Source organism: Saccopteryx leptura, chromosome 6 (assembly GCF_036850995.1).
Source record: "Saccopteryx leptura isolate mSacLep1 chromosome 6, mSacLep1_pri_phased_curated, whole genome shotgun sequence".
NCBI lineage: Eukaryota > Metazoa > Chordata > Mammalia > Chiroptera > Emballonuridae > Saccopteryx > Saccopteryx leptura.
Window position 1 is genome coordinate 78421306 of NC_089508.1, and position 18069 is coordinate 78439374.

The window sequence follows — 18069 nt, forward strand, 5'->3', positions numbered from 1 at the left end:
TTCCAGGAAGGGGGAGGAACTACAATCAACGTAGGGTGGTATGTAAATCCTGTCTCTCATTGACAGAGAAGAAGTTTCTCAGTTAACCTTTATTTTAGATTTAAAACTAAATGACCCACCTGACCAGGCGGTGGCGCAGTGGATAGAGCATTGGACTGGGATGCCGAGGACCCAGGTTGAAGACCCCGAGGTCGCCAGCTTGAGCGTGGGCTCATCTGGTTTGAGCAAAAAGCTCACCAGCTTGGACCCAAGGTCGCTGGCTCCAGCAAGGGGTTACTCGGTCTACTGAAGCCCCGCGGTCAAGGCACATATGAGAAAACAATCAATGAACAACTAAGGTGTTGCAATGTGCAATGAAAAACTGATGATTGATGCTTCTCATCTCTCCATCCCTGTCTATCCCTCTCTCTGACTCTCTCTCTGTCTCTGAAAAAAAGAAAAATAAAAAATAAAAATAAAAAATAAATTGAAGAAAACAATATCATAAATAAAAGAAACATTAAAAAATAACTAAAAATACTAAATGACCCATTGTTCCTGCAAGCCAGAAACTTCTACATTCTCCTCCCTCCCCTCCCCAAAGGAAGGATGGGACACGAAAGCCTGACCTTTCCTCCTAGAATATCAATATTAATATTTCAACTTTTTGGTACCTTACTACAGCTTTATCCACTGTGCCACCACACATCAGTTGGTTTGTATGTTTTTAAGACACACTGAAGCTTTTACTTTTTTTGTTGACAAAACTATCAACCTTATCTTTTATAATTTCTGCCTCTGGTTTGATTTTTTTTTTTTTTTTTTTAATGTGCCTTGACCGTGGGCCTTCAGCAGACCGCGTAACCCCTTGCTCGAGCCAGGAATGTTGGGCTCAAGCTGGTGAGCTTTTGCTCAAACCAGATGAGCCCTCGCTCAAGCTGGCGACCTCGGGGTTTCGAACCTGCCTCTGGTTTTATTGAAGCTCTTTTCCTTCTAAAATTTTCTAGATCTTCACCTGTACCTTCATCCAGTAGTTCTATAGTTTCATTTTATTTTTACATTTCAATCTTTGTTTTATTTTGACATATTGCCAATATCTAATTTCACTTTTTTCTTGGCTTTCTTTTTCCTTCCATATTTACATATAGCTTCCTCTAAATATTTTATCCACACTGCAGCAACAAAGGAGTTCCCATTTTGCAAACAAGGAAACTGACACATAATGGTAACTCACTGCATTTAAAGATCACATAGCCATTAATTTACATTATCAGGATTCAATCCCATGTCTTTTGATGCCAATTCCTGTTCTCTCTTCACCACAGCCTTGGTACTCAAAGTATGGTCCATGAACAAGCAGCTTTGGCAACCCTGGGAGCTTGTTAGAAATGGGGAGTCTTGGGTCTCACCTCATACTCAATCAGAATCTGCATTTCTGTCAAGGTTAAGAAGTACTTTTGTGCATCATATTTCACCAAATTTAGGGTTCATCAAAATCACCTGGGACAATTGTGGAGCTCCATCCTGTAAAGCTAGGAGCCACCATCGTGGCCATTCACATGCAGGTTCCCATTGGATTCAGACAGACAATAATGAAACAATGGAGCCAAGAACTGGTGGGCCATTAGCTTTAATCCTAACTTGCATCCAGCAGGCAAGTGAAAACACACACTGGGCTCCAAAACCCACTCATTCAGGGCTCAAAAAGCTACTGACTTATCTGAGTTTCCTAGAATCGAAGGTTTCTAGCTCACTAGCCTTATTCACCTCTGTTCACCATCTCCTCTCTGCACAAACTCTGCACAAACTGGCTTTTCCTTTAGCATTCTGCCATCTTGGCTGCCTCTCCTCCACGTGGCCTTTCTCTGCTCTCCTCTCTAATGCTAATCTCAGGAACTGAGAGAGAGCAAGCTCTCAGTCTGCCCTATTTTATAGTGTAGAAATCAAAACCTTTGCCTGACCAGGCAGTGGCGCAGTGGATAGAGCGTCGGACTGGGATGCAGAAGGACCCAGGTTCAAGACCCTGAGGTCGCCGGCTTGAGCACGGGCTCATCTAGTTTGAGCAGAAGCTCACCAGCTTGGACCCAAGGTCGCTGGCTGGAGCAAGGGGTTACTCAGTCTGCTGAAGGCCCGCGGTCAAGGCACATATGAGTAAGCAGTCAATGAACAACTAAGGTGTCGCAATGAAAAACTGGTGATTGATGCTTCTCATCTCTCTCCGTTTCTGTCTGTCTGTCCCTATCTATCCCTCTCTCTGACTCTCTCTCTCTCTGTCCTTGTAAAAAAAAAAAATCAAAATCTTTAATCCAATATACAAACAAGGAAGTCTCTGATACAAAGTCAATTATCTGAGGCATAATGGGATTCCTCATGAGAGTGCACCACTCCATATCAAAAAGGGTGGGAAAGGCTTAGTCCTAAAACCAAGCCCCAGTCCTACAAGGATCCTGCCTGCCCACAGCCCACCCCCAACACACATTAATACAATTATGCCCATTCCAAGCATAAGATCAACAAATATCATCACCTGGGAGACGGGCTTCCACATGGGCAGCGAAGTGAGCATAATATATTTTATCTGCCCAACACATCCCTACTCAATATTTTGACTCAGTAGATCTGGGGTGAGAACCACAGATCTGCATTTTAACAAGCATTCTAGGTTATTCTTTTCTTTTTAATATTTTACTTATTGATTTTAGAAAGAGAGGAAGGGAGATAGAGAGCGAAGAACATCGATCTGTTCCTGTATGTGCCCTGACCTGGAATTGAACTGGCAACCTCTGTGTTTCTGACAGTAGGTCAGGGCGCATTCCAGTTTATTCTTATGTGGATGGTTCAGTGGATCATTCTTGATAAAGGATGTACAGGCTCTAAAACAATTGAGAAATATTCAAAAACTGTTACCTACAACACCAAAAGTGATGGCTGATTATTTCTTCCAATCTCAATTTAGGTAAGTGCTTGTTTTACTTATTTTTTAACCCTGAAAAAGAGACAGCTGGGAGGTAACATTAACTCTTTCACATGTCAATATGTGGAAATTGGTAATAACCAATGAGGATGATGGCTAAATCTTCAGTTTTACAGAAACTCAAATAAAATAAAGTAAGGGCACAAGGACTTCAATCGGTCCAGAATTTAGTGGAGGCAGCTTGTTGAAGAGAAGAAACATGTACCCAAGAAGATTGAAATCTACTTAACCTTACTTAAAATTGTGTCCATTACATCCGTGAGTCAAGGTCTCCGCCAATAAAATAAAGGTAATAAAAACTTGCCAGCGGGTAGAAAGAACCTGCCTGTCAACTTTCTGCACTTCTGTCTCCAGCATCGACATCTATTGGGCGAGGAAGAGTGAATACTCCAGGAGACTAAGCAGACTCCTAGAGGCTCAGTTGTTATTGTTATTTGGGGGGGGGGGGGGGGGAGGGGGGGGGCTGGAGGGCTTGTCTGTGTGTTTTGTTTCCCAGTTCAGAATTGCCCAGAATCCGACACCACCTGGCCAGAGATGGAGAGCCGGCAACTAAAGAGGCCCCTCCGACTCTAGAAACACTCTCTCCACACCCCAGACCCCTAGACGACTCCGTCATCAATAATTCATTAAGAACCTCCTCTCCATTGGCTGACACCTCCACCCGCACTGGCAGCGGCCCAATGAGGAAGGACTTGAGAGGGCTCTTCTAAATAGTGAACGAGCTCTCGTGACGTAGCCACCTGAGATTGGCTGCAACGGCGCAAGGCGGGGCCAGCTCGAGCGGCGGAGAGCTCAGCTGGGGCAGCTCAGTGCGAGCTAGGAAGGGTCGAACCCAGAGAAGGGTCGTATTGCGGGCGGCGGACTGGTGGGCGGCAGGATGTTCAGCTGGATGGGGCGGCAGGCGGGCGGGCGCGAGCGTGCGGGCGGCGCGGACGCCATCCAGACGGTGACGGGCGGCCTGCGCTCGCTCTACCTGCGCAAGGTGCTGCCGCTGGAGGAGGCGTACCGCTTCCACGAGTTCCACTCTCCCGCCCTGGAGGACGCCGACTTCGAGAACAAGCCCATGATCCTTCTGGTGGGCCAGTACAGCACCGGCAAGACCACCTTTATCAGGTAACCCGCGCCGCCCCTCCACACCCCTTCCTGGACGCCCACCCCCCACTCCCGCCAGCCCCCTCCACCTAGGTGGAGACAGTCCTGTTCACGTGTACGAGTGTAGTCACTAGCCTCCCGCCGTCTTCGGGCTTCCTGCAGCGCACACTTCCCTTTTCATGGAACCCCCTCGTCACCGCTTCCCCCGCCAGCAGCGATGTGACCTCAGGTTCTCCGTGGCAGCGTGGTGACCGCAACCCCGCCCCGGGGCGCGGCCGCCCGAGTAGGGGCCCGCTCTCTCGTGGATAGGAGAGTCCCCAAAACCCCTTCTCCGCGTACTTTGAGCTCTACTTCCTTGCTCTTGGAAAGGCACTGCTTTGGCTAGCTTTATCCTGTTGCTCTGGCCTGGGGACCCGGGAGAGAGAGGCTATAATAAGCATCTTCTTGATGAGCGAGTGGGGCCTAGGGCTGGAAATGGGGACAGAGGTGTGGGGTATCAGAATAGGCCACTGAGTCATAGCCGGAGAGTCAGGTCGCTAGCACAGTGCCCGATGTATAACGATCGAATGAATGAATGAAAGGCAACAGAAGAGGGTATTGCCCATGCCCCCATCTCTTGAGGTCACCCTCCACCCCCACCAGTGTTGGGGGGGGGGGGGTAGGGATAGAGAGGCCACCTTTATTCAGCTCTTACACAGCCTCACCTTTATCTTGCCATAGGAAGTAAGCTGTGAATAGCAAACCACACCCAGTGGAACTAAGGGGGAGTGTCATGTTACTATTCATTAGTTTCCATTTCTTAGGTGGGTCATTCCCTGCTGGCTCACCCTTGACAACTAAAAATATTTGTCATGCCCTCTGTGTCTCCAGAAGCAATCACTGTGCATGCTCTAAGGTTCAAATCACATAGCTCCTCAGAAGTGACTTTTGATGGGAAAGTATTGACACCAAAACTGATTTTTGAAGAGGCTATTTTCTGTCAAGCAGCTGGCATGTTAAGACTTTCCATTCTTTGGTTAGGAAACTTGTTTTCCTGGGTTAAACCCTGTGTCAGTTGAAACAAAGTGACTGATAACAATTTCTTCAACATTGATGTTTAACAGGTGTTCAGAAAATTGTATCTATATTTGGATACATGCCACTTCTATTAAGTAGCGGCCTCTTTTTCTCTACTCCAGTGACCTAAATAGTTCCTACAAATACAGTAGTTGTCACTACTGAAAATATGTTCAGTCCAGGCCTGCAGATACTCTATGAATGAATTAAGCAAAACAAATACATTTTATTGAAATATAGTTCTAGACAGTAACTTGAATGTGAAGGATAACTGAAGAAAATATTTTTAAAATTGCTTTTTTGGTGCTTATTAATATATTAAAATTAATATTAAATATGTTATCCCAGATACTCAAAATGAACCATAGAAATATCACAGTAACTGGGACCTTGAAAGATGTCAAGACAATACTTTTAAGGTCTCAGTAATACAAACAATTGTTTAAGTATATGGGATAATGAGTTATTATGACCAAGTGGTACAAGAGTAGTAGGTAAACCTTTTGAAATATACAGGTAAAGGATAAGGATGTAGCATTGTTATAATTACAGTAATCTCAGATATTTAGTGGTGGCATGTTCACAGCACCCCAGACTGTTCCCCCTGTCTTTGCCATGCAGACTTTATTATACCCTGTGTGGTTAGGGGACCCTTCTTGCTGTACCAACCTGGATGTGGTGTGACCCTCTGCTCCCATAGCCTGAAAAATAAGCAAGCCTGAGTCAGGAAAACACAATTCACAGAAACATGAATAGAATGAATAGATCTCTTTTTTTTTTTTTCAGTTTACTATTTCATTATAGTAATTTCTCACTCTTCTCTCTGCACCATTTGGCTGGAGTTTTCTGGTATAGCTAAGCATAGTTTTAAGAATTTTGAGATCTGACTCCTGGAGATTCCATCCAAGTAGACCGCTTTTCAGTAGGCGCTGAACCAAGTGCAACCCCACAGTGAGAGAGGAGTTACCATATCAGGAAGTCACTTGCTCTTGAGACCTCCCCTGGCCTAAGTGACTTTGGCATTGGTTAGTAGGTACAAAGTGACCCTGTGAAGTTAGAGGGAAATCAGGACGGACAGGAAGTTTGGTGTGGCACCAGAAACCTGAGTTTGGTTTCAGAGTGGAGTGAGGAGGAAGAGATTTAGCTCCTGGGAGGAAAGCCTTAAACAAAAGGGCACTTAACCCTCTAGAGATCTACACTCTAACTGGGGAACAGAGGGCTTGACCTAGGGTGCTGACCATCCTGGATCCTGCCCGCATCTGCGGCTATCTTTTCTCTGAGGTTTGTGTCTATGTTGTTTGCTTCTAGCCATTGAGCACTAGAAGCTCATACTTGGCTGTGGGGTACACCTATCTACATAGTTATAGACTCTGTCCACCTGGCTTTCTACATCTCAGGAGGTCACTGGTAACACACAGCCTGCACTGATGAGGAGGGATCCATACCTCATTGTAAAGCCACTCAGCAAGGCCTTTGGTATGTATTCCACACCTTTTTAATAGAACCTTACTCTTCCCTCCTTTTTTCCTGTAACTGGGAAGAACTAGGAGCCCCATTAAAACATCCAGGACCTTCATTAGGAGTGAGGAAATTAAGTGTGTGGCTTCTTATAATGAAAAGGTCTCCTGGATGGGGTGGATATAGAGCCCGTGTGTCAAGAAAATATGCTCACTTCTGCATGGGAGATAGCCAGGAGGGGCCAAGTGCTAGGAAGAAGATGAATAAAAGGAGAGGCTTGGTGGACTCCGCTCACATGCATCACCAAACTGGTCTAAAAGGAGACTTCAGCTGGATGAAGATATTTGTCAAAGTCTCTTGGGGTAGAAACAGAACGGCTGATAAACTTATTGTCACTGACAGTTTTATTTCCCTCCAGACAGAGGATGCAATGTGAGAACTGTTGGTGCTGTACCTCTGACAGCAAGAAAGAACTGGCCAAAGAGAAAGAGATGGGCACAGGGAAAAGAGCCATGTTGTCTTAGGCTCTATAATAGCCACAGAAGGGTAGATGCTGGGTTTGGCCAGGTTTGTATCCAAAACCCAAGGAAAACAAGCTTCAGAGATTCCCCCAGAAAATCCCCGGGATCAGGTGCTGTGAAAGAAGCCATTTCTGCTGAGAGGATGTGAGGCTCACTGAAAATCAGTTCAAACCACACAGTTGCAACTTCTGATTTTTAGGAGCCCCACTTTCTCTCTTCCTCCTACACCCTGGTCTCCTTCTCCCAAAAAACTTTTTTTAAAATTCATTTTTATTGGAGAGAGAGAGAAAAGAGGGGAGGAGCAGGAAGCATCAATTCCCATATGTGCCTTGACCAGGCAAACCCAGGGTTTTGAACCGACGACCTCAGCATTCCAGGTCGACACTCTATCCACTGTGCCACCACAGGTCAGGCCCAAAAAACTTTTTCTAGTGAGAAAAAGAGAGGGAAGTCATTCAAGAAACTGTATAGACTTTAAAAGGTCAGAGATCAAGGCAATTATGCAAGAAAAAGAAATAAATAAAAAGCATATACATTGGAAAGTAAAATTATCTCTGTTCACAAAGGACGTGATCTTAGATAGTCCTGAAGATTTAGGAAAATCCTTTTAAAAATCTCTTATAACTCAGAAATGAGTTCAGCAGAGTGACAGAACACAAGATCAATATACAAAATTAATTGTATTGCTGTATACTAGCAATGAACTATCTGAAAATGAAATTAAGAAAACAATTCCGCCTGACTAGGCAGTGGCACAGTGGATAGAGCGTCGGACTGGGATGCGGAGGACCCAGGTTCAAGACCCTGAGGTCGCCAGCTTGAGCGTGGGCTCATCTGGCTTGAGCAGGGCTCACCAGCTTGGACCCAAGGTCGCTGGCTTAAGCAAGGGGTTACTCGGTCTGCTGCGGCCCCCATGGTCAAGGCACATATGAGAAGGCAATCAATGAGCAACTGAGGTGTCGCAATGAAAAACTGATGATTGATGCTTCTCATCTCTCTCTGTTCCTGTCTGTCTAGTCCTCTCTCTGACTCTCTCTCTGAAAAAAAAAGAAAAGAAAACAATTCCATTTATAATAGTGTCTAAAAAAATAAAATACTTAGGAATAAATTTAACAAAGGTACTGTGAAAGTTACACATTTAAAGCTACAAAACTTTGTTGAAAGGAATTAAAGAAAACATAAGAAATTGGAAAGACAGCCTATGTTAATGGTTTGGAAAACATTATTATTATTTTTTTCCTCTGTCACCTTTTATTTGGTTTTCTTTATGCCCCTTCCATCTCCCTACCCTCCTCCCTCTCCTCCTTTCCCTTCCTCCTGGTAACCACTGCATTCTTATCTATGTCCATGAGTCTCAATTTTGCGTCCCACCTATGTATGGAATCGTACAGTTCTCAGTTTTTTCTGATTTACTTATTTCACTCAGTATAATGTTATCAAGGTCCATTCATATTGTTGTAAATGATGCTATGTCATCATTTCTTATGGCTGAGTAGTATTCCATAGTATATATGTACCACATCTTCTTTATCCAATCCTCTATTGAAGGGCTTTTTGGTGGTTTCCGTGTTTTGCCACTGTGAACAATGCTGCAATGAACATGGGGCTGCATGTGTCTTTACATACCAATGTTTTCGAGTTTTGGGGGAATATACCCAGTAGAGCAGTGGCCCCCAGCCCTTGGGCCATGGACCGGTATCGGTCTGTGGGCCATTTGGTACTGGTCCACAGAGAAAGAATAAATAACTTACATTATTTCCGTTTTATTTATATTTAAGTCTGAACGATGTTTTATTTTTAAAAAAATGACCAGATTCCCTCTGTTACATCCATCTAAGATTCACTCTTGACGCTTGTCTCGTGATACATTTATCCATCCTACCCTAAAGGCTGGTCCGTGAAAATATTTTCTGACATTAAACTGGTTCGTGGCCCCAAAAAAGTTGGGGACCACTGCAGTAGAGGGATTGCTGGGTCATATGGTAGTTCTATTTTAATTTTTTGAGGAACTACCATACTTTCTTCCATAATGGTTGTACTAATTTGCATTCCTACCAACAGTGGATGAGGGTTCCTTTTTCTCCACAGCCTCTCCAACACTTGTCATTACCTGTCTTGTTGGTAATAGCCAGTCTAACAAGTGTGAGGTGGTATCTCATTGTAGTTTTGATTTGCATTTCTTTAATAGCTAGTGAAGATGAGCATCTTTTCATATATCTGTTGGCCATTTGTATTTCTTGGTTGAGTGTCTGTTCATGTCCTCTTCCCATTCTTTTTCTTTCTTTTTTTTTTTTTTTGTAATTTTTCCAAAGCTAGAAGTGGGCAGGCAGTCAGACAGACTCCCGCATGCGCCCGACCAGGATCCACCTGGCATGCTAACCGGGGGCAATGCTCTACCCATCTGGGGTGTTGGGGTGTTGCTGTATCTCGGCTGGAGCCATTCTAACGCCTGAGGCGGAGGCCATGGAGCCATCCTCAGCATCTGGGCCAACTTTTGTTCCAATGGTGCGTTGGTTGCAGGAGGGAAAGAGAGAGACAGAGAAAGGAAAGGGGGAAGGGGGGAGAAGCAGATGGGTGCTTCTCCTCTGTGCACTGGCCGGAAATTGAACCCAGGAGTTCCACATGCTGAGCCGACGCTCTACTGCTAAGCCACCCGCAGGATCCTCTTCCCATATTTTTTTTTTTTTTCAGAGACAGAGAGAGAGTCAGAGGGATAGACAGGGACAGACAGACAGGAACGGAGAGAGATGAGAAGCATTGACCATCAGTTTTTTGTTGCGAGACCTTAGTTGTTCATTGATTGCTTTCTCATATGTGCTTTGACCATGGGCCTTCAGCAGACCGAGTAACCCCTTGCTTGAGCCAGTGACCTTGAGTCCAAGCTGATGAGCTTTTTGCTCAAACCAGATGAGCCGGCGCTCAAGCTGGCGACCTCAGGGTCTTGAACCTGGGTCCTCTGCATCCCAGTCTGACACTCTATCCACTGAGCCACCGCCTGGTCAGGCGTCTCTTCCCATATTTTTATTGGATTTTTTGCTTGTTTTTTGTTGAGTTTTGTGAGTTCTTTGTGTATTTTGGATATTAGGCCCTTATCTGAGGTGTTGTTTGAAAATATCTCCCTGCCCTGACCGGTTGGCTCAATGGTAGAGCATCGGCCTGGCGTGCAGGAGTCCCAGGTTCGATTCCCGGCCAGGGCACACAGGAGAAGCGCCTATCTGCTTCTCCACCCCTCCCCCTCTCCTTCCTCTCTGTCTCTCTCTTCCCCTCCCTCAGCCAAGGCTCCATTGGAGCAAAGTTGGCCCGGGCGCTGAGGATGGCTCTATGGCCTCTGCCTCAGGTGCTAGAAGGGCTCTGATTGCAACAGAGCAACGCCCCAGATGAGCAGAGCATTGCCCCCTGGTGGGCATGCCGGGTAGATCCTGGTCAGGCACATGCGGGAGTCTGTCTGACTGCCTCCCCGTTTCCAACTTCAGAAAAATACACACACAAAAAAAAGAATAAAGAAAATATCTCCCATTCAGTTGGCTGTTTGTTTTGTTGTCAGTTTCTTTTGCTGTGCAGAAGCTTCTTAGTTTAATGTCCCATCCATTTATCTTTGCCTTTATTTCTCATGCGTTTGGAGTCAAATTCATAAAATGTTCCCTACGGCCAAGGTCCATGAGTTTAGTACCTATGTTTTCTTCTATGTAATTTATTGTTTCAGGTCTTATATTTAGGTCTTGGATCCATTTTGAATTACTTTTTGTGCAAGGAGACAAACTGTAGTTGAGTTTCATTCCTTTGCATGTGGCTCTCCAGTTTTCCCAGCACCATTTATTGAAGAGGCTTTCTTTTCTCCATTGTGTATTTTTGGCTCCTTTATCAAAGATGATTGGACTATATATATGTGGTCTGGCTCTCTATTCTGTTCCATTGGTCTGTGTGTGGAATATATTGTTTTTAGAATGGCAATACTACTTGGAGTGATCTACAGATTCAATGCAGTCCCAACCAAAATTCCAACTGCTTTCTTTACAGAAATTGACAAACCAGTCCTAAAATTCAGGTGGAAATGTGCTGGATCCAGAAAGCAAACTTGACAAAGAACAAAGCTGTAGTTCTTGCATTTCCTGATTTCAAAACTTTCTATAAAGTTACCATAAACAAGCATGTGGTACTGGCATAAGGATAGATATATATATCAATTGAGCAGAGCTCAGAGTCCAGAAATAAACTCCTACACCTATGATAAATTTGTTTTTATAAGGATTCCAAGATAATTCAATGGGGGAAAGAATATTTTTTTCAACAGGTGATGGTGGGACAGCTGGATATCCACATTGTGAAAGGGAGAGGGTGACTGCTGGTGGATACAGGGTTTATTTTGGGGGTGATGAAAGTGTTCTGAAATTAGATAGTGGTATTAGCTGCATAGCTGCATAACTTTGTGATTATGCTAAAAACCAGAGAATTATACCCTTTAAAAGGATAAATTTTGGCCCTGGCCGGTTGGCTCAGTGGTAGAGCGTCGGCCTGGCGTGCGGGGGACCCAGGTTCGATTCCCGGCCAGGGCACATAGGAGAAGCGCCCATTTGCTTCTCCACCCCCACCCCCTCCTTCCTCTCTGTCTCTCTCTTCCCCTCCTGCAGCCAAGGCTCCATTGGAGCAAAGATGGCCTGGGCGCTGGGGATGGCTCCTTGGCCTCTGCCCCAGGCGCTAGAGAGGCTCTGGTCCCGGCAGAGCGATGCCCCGGAGGGGCAGAGCATCGCCCCCTGGTGGGCAGAGCATCGCCCCCTGGTGGGCAGAGCATCACCCCTGGTGGGCGTGCCAGGTGGATCCCAGTCGGGCGCATGCGGGAGTCTGTCTGACTGTCTCTCCCCGTTTCCAGCTTCAGAAAAATACAAAAAATAAAAAAAAGATGAATTTTATTGATAATATATATGAATTATATCTCAGTAAATATGTAAAACAATTCAGTCTTCTAATACTCAGCATCCTATGATTTATTTATCTTCCATAATGCTGCAATTTTTGCCAGTCAAGAAATTTCTGCATCTGTGTGCAATAATTTGAAAAAAAAATGGGTGCCAGAAAGAAACAAAACAGAAAAAGAAAAGGAAATAGCTAAAAGAACCCAAGTAAAAAAGGAACTAAGGAATACACATAAGAAGAAAGGGAGTCGCCACCACACAATCTTTATATGTTTTTTCCCCTATATATTGTCAGTGTATAAACATGTTCATTCTTTATAACTCTCAAGTTGTTAAAATCAAGATACAATGTTTTCCTATGGAATGCTTGATAAAGTAATTAATTGTATTTTAAAACTTTAAATATTATTTGAATATAATGTTAATAGGGAAGGGGGGACAGGGTTCTGTATGCAAGGGTAGGAACAAGGTTTATGGACAGTATGAAGCATTAAGAAGCTGGAGTGAGTGGGCGGAGAAGGCAGAAATGCCTCTGACAATTAAAAAGCCTTTTGGGGCATGTTTAGAACCAGAAAAAGAAGCAGGAAGTGATAAGCTCACTGCTTGGGACTCTAGCTGTAACAGTAACAAAAACCAGAACTACTCAGCTATTATTTTGCTTCCTTCTTTTCCCTCAGAGCAGATGATCCAGAGATGGTAGAAGGAGCCCAGCCATGTTTGAGAGGGAGTTCACAGCCCGAGGATGAGGTCCTCTCATCCTTCAAAGGCCTGCACAGACAAGGTCTATCTACCCAGTAAACGCCTGGGTATGTAGAATGATGGGAGGATGGTAGAGGAATAACTTGTAGCTGTGCTCAAAGAACTGTGGTTGGTGATTTTTTAAGAAATTATGAAGAATATGAAAAGTATCAGAAAATTGAAAGCAGCCAGCCTGACCTGTGGTGGCGCAGTGGATAAAGCGTCGACTTGGAAATGCTGAGGTCGCCGGTTCGAAACCCTGGGCTTGCCTGGTCAAGGCACATATGGGAGTTGATGCTTCCAGCTCCTCCCCCCCCTTCTCTCTCTCTCTCTCTCTCTCTCTCTCTCTCTCTCTGTCTCTCCCTCTCCTCTCTAAAATGAATAAATAAAAAATAAAAATTTAAAAAAAAAAAGTTGAAAGCAGCCAAATGTTCCAGTTTTTGAAAAAGACAAATATAGATTGCATTTAAGAACAAAGCTCTACTTCATTCCTTTGATAAGCTCTAGACTCCATTATTAAAGAGAAGAGAGGTGAAGGTGCTCACATTAGGCAGCCTGATTCACCCATTAGAAAAGATCCCATTAGGAATCACTGTGGGCTCAGTTTGGTGGTTCTCATGGTTCTCACCATCATTCTGGCACAGTAGGCCCAGAAAATTATACTCTCCTGTGCCAGATACCATGCCCTTTGCAGATCTCTCTGAGATACTGAAATATTTCTTTTCTTTCTTTCTTTCTCTTTCTTTCTTTCTTTCTTTCTTTCTTTCTTTCTTTTCTTTTCTTTTCTTTTCTTTTCTTTTCTTTTCTTTTCTTTTTTTTTTCCCCCCTTTGGTGAGAAAGAGAGCAATGAGAAGCATGAACTTGTAGTTGTGTCACTTTAGTTGTTCATTGATTGCTTCTCATATGTGCCCTGATGGGCGGGGTGGGGGGCGCTCAGGCCAAACCAGTGACCCCTTGCTCAAGCCAGCAGCCTCTTGGCAAATGCCAGTGACCATGGGATCATGTCTCTGATCCCATGCTCAATCCAGCAACCCTGCACTCAAGCTGGTGAGCCTGCACTCAAGCCAATGAGCCTGTGCTTAAGTTGGCAACATTGGGGTTTTGAACTGGGGACCTCAGTGTCCCAGGTCGATGCTCTATCCACAGTGCCACCACTGGTCAGGCCTGAAATATTAAATTTTTAGGTAGAATAGACTATATTTGCAATATGTAAGATCATACCTACATACCCTAGTGTTCATTTATTCAAGTGATGTTGATGGGATGGGTTTGGATATCACAGGACTTAGAGTTTCGTGGGGAATGTGAAAAAGAATCTATAAGCCATTTGGGCTTTGGGTGATGAGCTGAGACACTAGAAGCACAGGTGGGTTGGGGGCATAGGAAGGACCTTCATTCAGACTTGGAGGTTGAAGAAATACCCCTGAGGATACAACCTAAAGGAGGAGCACATGGAGACACTTGAGGAAAAGTCACCAGAGAGGTGGGTCATGTCAGGGGAAGATGGTGGCTCAGAGCCATCTTAGGGCTCTTGTGGTTGCAGTGACAGAAATTCAACTAGAAAAGGTGTAAGTAAAAAGGTACAAATTTTCGCATGAGACTGATAAGGCCAGGTGTGCTTGCTTCAGACCTGACGGAGGAGCCCAAGTAGCACGGTCAGCTGAGGACTGTCTCAGCTCTGCTGCCTCCCTCGGGTGGGCTTCCCTCCCAGTCAGCTGCCCCTCAAGGATCGGGCAGCCGGCAGTTTCCAATTCCAGACTCACATTCTGTCAGCTCGGCAACCCTGGTGGGGAAAAAGAGAACCTTTCCCCCAAATATTTCAGCAAAAATCTCAGATTTGACTCTCAATGGTTCAACTTTGGCCATATGCCCATCCCTCAGCCAATCCCTAGAGCCAAGGGGAATGAAGAAGGCCATGCCTGGAGCGGGGTAGTCAACCCCCCAACCAGGTGGACTCAGTGGGGCGAGGTGGCTCCTCAGCTGTTGAAACAGACACTACCCACAAAAGCCAGGGAAAGGGAGGAGGGGGTAGGTGAGCACTGTCAGCTGCTTCGGGGACAAGGATTAAAATGGAACCAGTGGATTAGCCATCAGGAGCCAGGGTCACCTTGGCAAGAAGCTGTGTCAGTAAGTGGTGGTGATGGAACCCAGGTGACAGTGGTTTGAGGAATGAGTGGGAGGTGAAGTGTAAATATGGAAAACTCTCAGCAGTGAGGCACTGAAGGGGAGGGGCTGGACCATGGTCACAGGCATTCCAGAGGTTTGGTTCAAGATGAGCGTGAGTTACAAGTTGATGGAAGGGGACCATAGAGGGGCAGCTGGTGTTTCAAAAGCCTACGAAGAGGCAGGACTTGGAGCAAGGATTCTGGGGAGGGCTGTGGAGACGGCAGGGCAGGCTTGCTGTTGTGTGAGTGACCGCTGTCATTTCGGTGAGACACCACAGGTTGGCCTCTTGTCTGCTCAGTACGTCATCTGCCTGACAAAGGGCAGCAGTGCTGAAGGATTAGGAGAAACATGGGGGAGAAAAGTTGTTGTTGTTTTTTTAATAACAATTCTCTAACATAACTCACATCTAGAAACTTATTTCTAAAAGACCTTCAATATACTTTTCAAAACCTTAGAAAATTGTGAACTAGAAAGCTGTGGTTCCTGGATCTGGCTGTGAGTCAGGATCCCCAGGAGATCTGAACAGAATCCAGGGCCTCAACCCAGACCTCCCCATTTGGAATATCACTGTGGCTGAGGCTCGGAAATCTGTTTTTGTTTTTCTGTTTATAAACCACCTGTCAAGGTGAATCTTAGCCTCCTCCAGGAAACATTTGGGAATCACTGAGAGATGATTCATGACAGTTGAATCATTAAGCCAGAAAAGGGTCAGCCTCAAAGGCTCACTTTGGTGGACCTTCCATGGAGTGTGGTCCAAGCTCCATCTGTTTAGATTTTTAGCAAACGACCTGGATAAAGACATAGAAACCATGCTTACAAAACTGGGGATTATACAATAAATGCAATTTAATAAACAGCCTTTTTCACTTAATATTTGACAAACTTTTTCTTGTATCATTAAGTAATCTTCAAAAATTTTATGACTGCGTTCTATTCTATTGCACAGCTTGAAACATTGTTTCTAACTTTTTGCTGTTATGAATTGTCTTGACTACAAACTTTTTATTACTAGGTTTTTTTAGAATTGCTGTCAGGGCATGAATTACTGCATCAAAAGGTGTGGTTTTCAAGCTTATATACTTCTTATAATAACATATATACATATTCTTTTCAGAAAAAATATTCCAAATTAGATTCCCACCAGGGAGTCTAATATGAGGATCATTATTTCACCAAACCTTCAATTAAACTAAGTATTACTATTAAAAATAAATAAATATGATAGGAAAATATTTTTTCTAATTTGCTTTTTTTTTTTTAAGCAAGAGAGACGGGGGTGGGGAGGACAGACAGGGACAGACAGAATGGAAGGAGAGAGATGAGAAGCATCAGTCCTTCGTTGTGGCACTTTAGTTGTTCACTGATTGCTTTCTCACATGTGCCTTGACGGGGCGTGTCCAGATGAGCCAGTTGCCCCTCACTAAAACCAGCAACCATGGGGTCATGTCTATGATCCCACACTCAAGCCGGTGAGCCCACGCTCAAGCTGGCAATCTCAGGGTCTCCAACCTGGGTCCCCTGGGTCCCAGGCTGACACTGTATCCACTCTGCCACTGCCTGGTCAGGCTAATTTGCTTTTATTTACTAGTGAAATTGTAAAATACATGGTCATCATCTGTATTTATTGGTGAATTGTCTGAACTTTACCCAATTTTCATTTAGATATTGGATATTATTCTTTATATTGTAGATTTTGCTCAAACATGGCTCTCAACCCTTTGTCATAATTATTAAAAGTATTTTTTCAGTTTGAGCTTGCCTTTTTAATATTTTATGATAATTTTGATGTGCAAATATATTTAATATTCATAATCAAATCTAACATTTTTTTATTTTTTATTGGGGTGACAGTTAATAAAACTATATAGGTTTCAGGCGTGCTTTTCTATAATACATCTATATATTGTATTGTGTGTTCACCACCCCAAGTTGTCTCCCTCCATTTTTTTCTTTTATGAATGTCATTTATCACTCTTATCATACAAAATCCTTCTTTATCTTATAGGCTTTTAAAAATATTTAACTCAGCCCTGGCCGGTTCACTCAGTGGATAGAGCATCGGCCGGGCATGTGGACCTCACAGGTTCATGTCAGGGCACATATGAGAAGTGACCATCTGTTTCTCTTCCCCTCCCTCTCCCTTCTTTCTCTCTTACCCTCCTGTAGCCAGTGGCTCAGTTGGCATGAGCATTGCCCTGGGCGCTGAAGGATAGCTTGGTTGGTTCCAGCATCAGCCCCAGACGTGTTGCCCGGTGAATCCCAGCTGGGCGCATGCAGGAATCTGTCTCACTATTTCCCCTCCTCTCACTTAACCAAACAAATAAATAAAACTCTTTAAGCCACTTGGAAGTAAAATCTGTCTCTCAAAAGTATTCATTTATTTGGTTTTTTGTTTTTTAACATTATTGAAAAACCTGTCTCTTCCCAATGTCACATGAGACTTTCTCCAATGCTGATTTATTAAATATTGATGTCGTGTGTGACAAAGACAGAGAGAGGGACAGACAGACAGGTTGAGAGAGAGATGAGAAGCATCAATTCTTCGTTGCAGCACCTTATTCATTGATTGCTTTCTCATATGTGCCTTGACTGGAGGGCTACAGCGAAGTGAGTGACCCCTTGCTCAAGCCAGTGACCTTGGGCTCAAGCCACCGACCATGGAGTCATCTCTATGATCCCAACTCAAGCCAGCGGCCCCATGCCCAAGCTGGTGAGCCCACACTCAAGCCAGTGACCTCAGGGTTTTGAACCTGCGTCCTCTGCGTCCCAGTCTGACTCTATCCACTGCACCACTGCCTGGTTAGGCAAATATTGATATCTTTAGGGACCTTTCTCTTGCTTCTTTTTGTTCTGTTGGTAGATTCTTATACCCACACCATTACTGTCTTAAGTCACTTTCAGTGTTTTAAATAACTTTATTGTCACTTTAAAACATTCTTTAATAAATTATAGCGCAGACTCTTTTGATCTCATTTTTCTTTGTTTTCTAAATACTGTCAATCATCATTTCCTGTTATTCTTTCAGAGGAACTTTAAAATTACTTCATTAGATTCTTCCCAGAAAACCCCATTGTGATCTGTTTGTATTGGAACTGCATTTATATCTTGGTGCGTGCTTTTCCCAAGCAGGAACTCAGCATTGCTTTTATTCAGACCTTTTATATCTCAAAGAAGT

The 18069-nt window shown here is 44.2% G+C and overlaps 1 protein-coding gene across 1 annotated transcript in view; it reads left to right on the forward strand.

Annotated features, from left to right (window-relative positions):
* The first annotated feature begins 3723 nt into the window (after positions 1-3723).
* Positions 3724-18069, forward strand: part of EHD4 (EH domain containing 4) — an 82587-nt gene continuing 68241 nt past the window's right edge. The window contains exon 1 of the mRNA XM_066343775.1: positions 3724-4066. Coding sequence (XP_066199872.1) covers positions 3831-4066 — 236 coding nt within the window. The 5' untranslated portion in view covers positions 3724-3830. The remainder of the gene's footprint in view (positions 4067-18069) is intronic.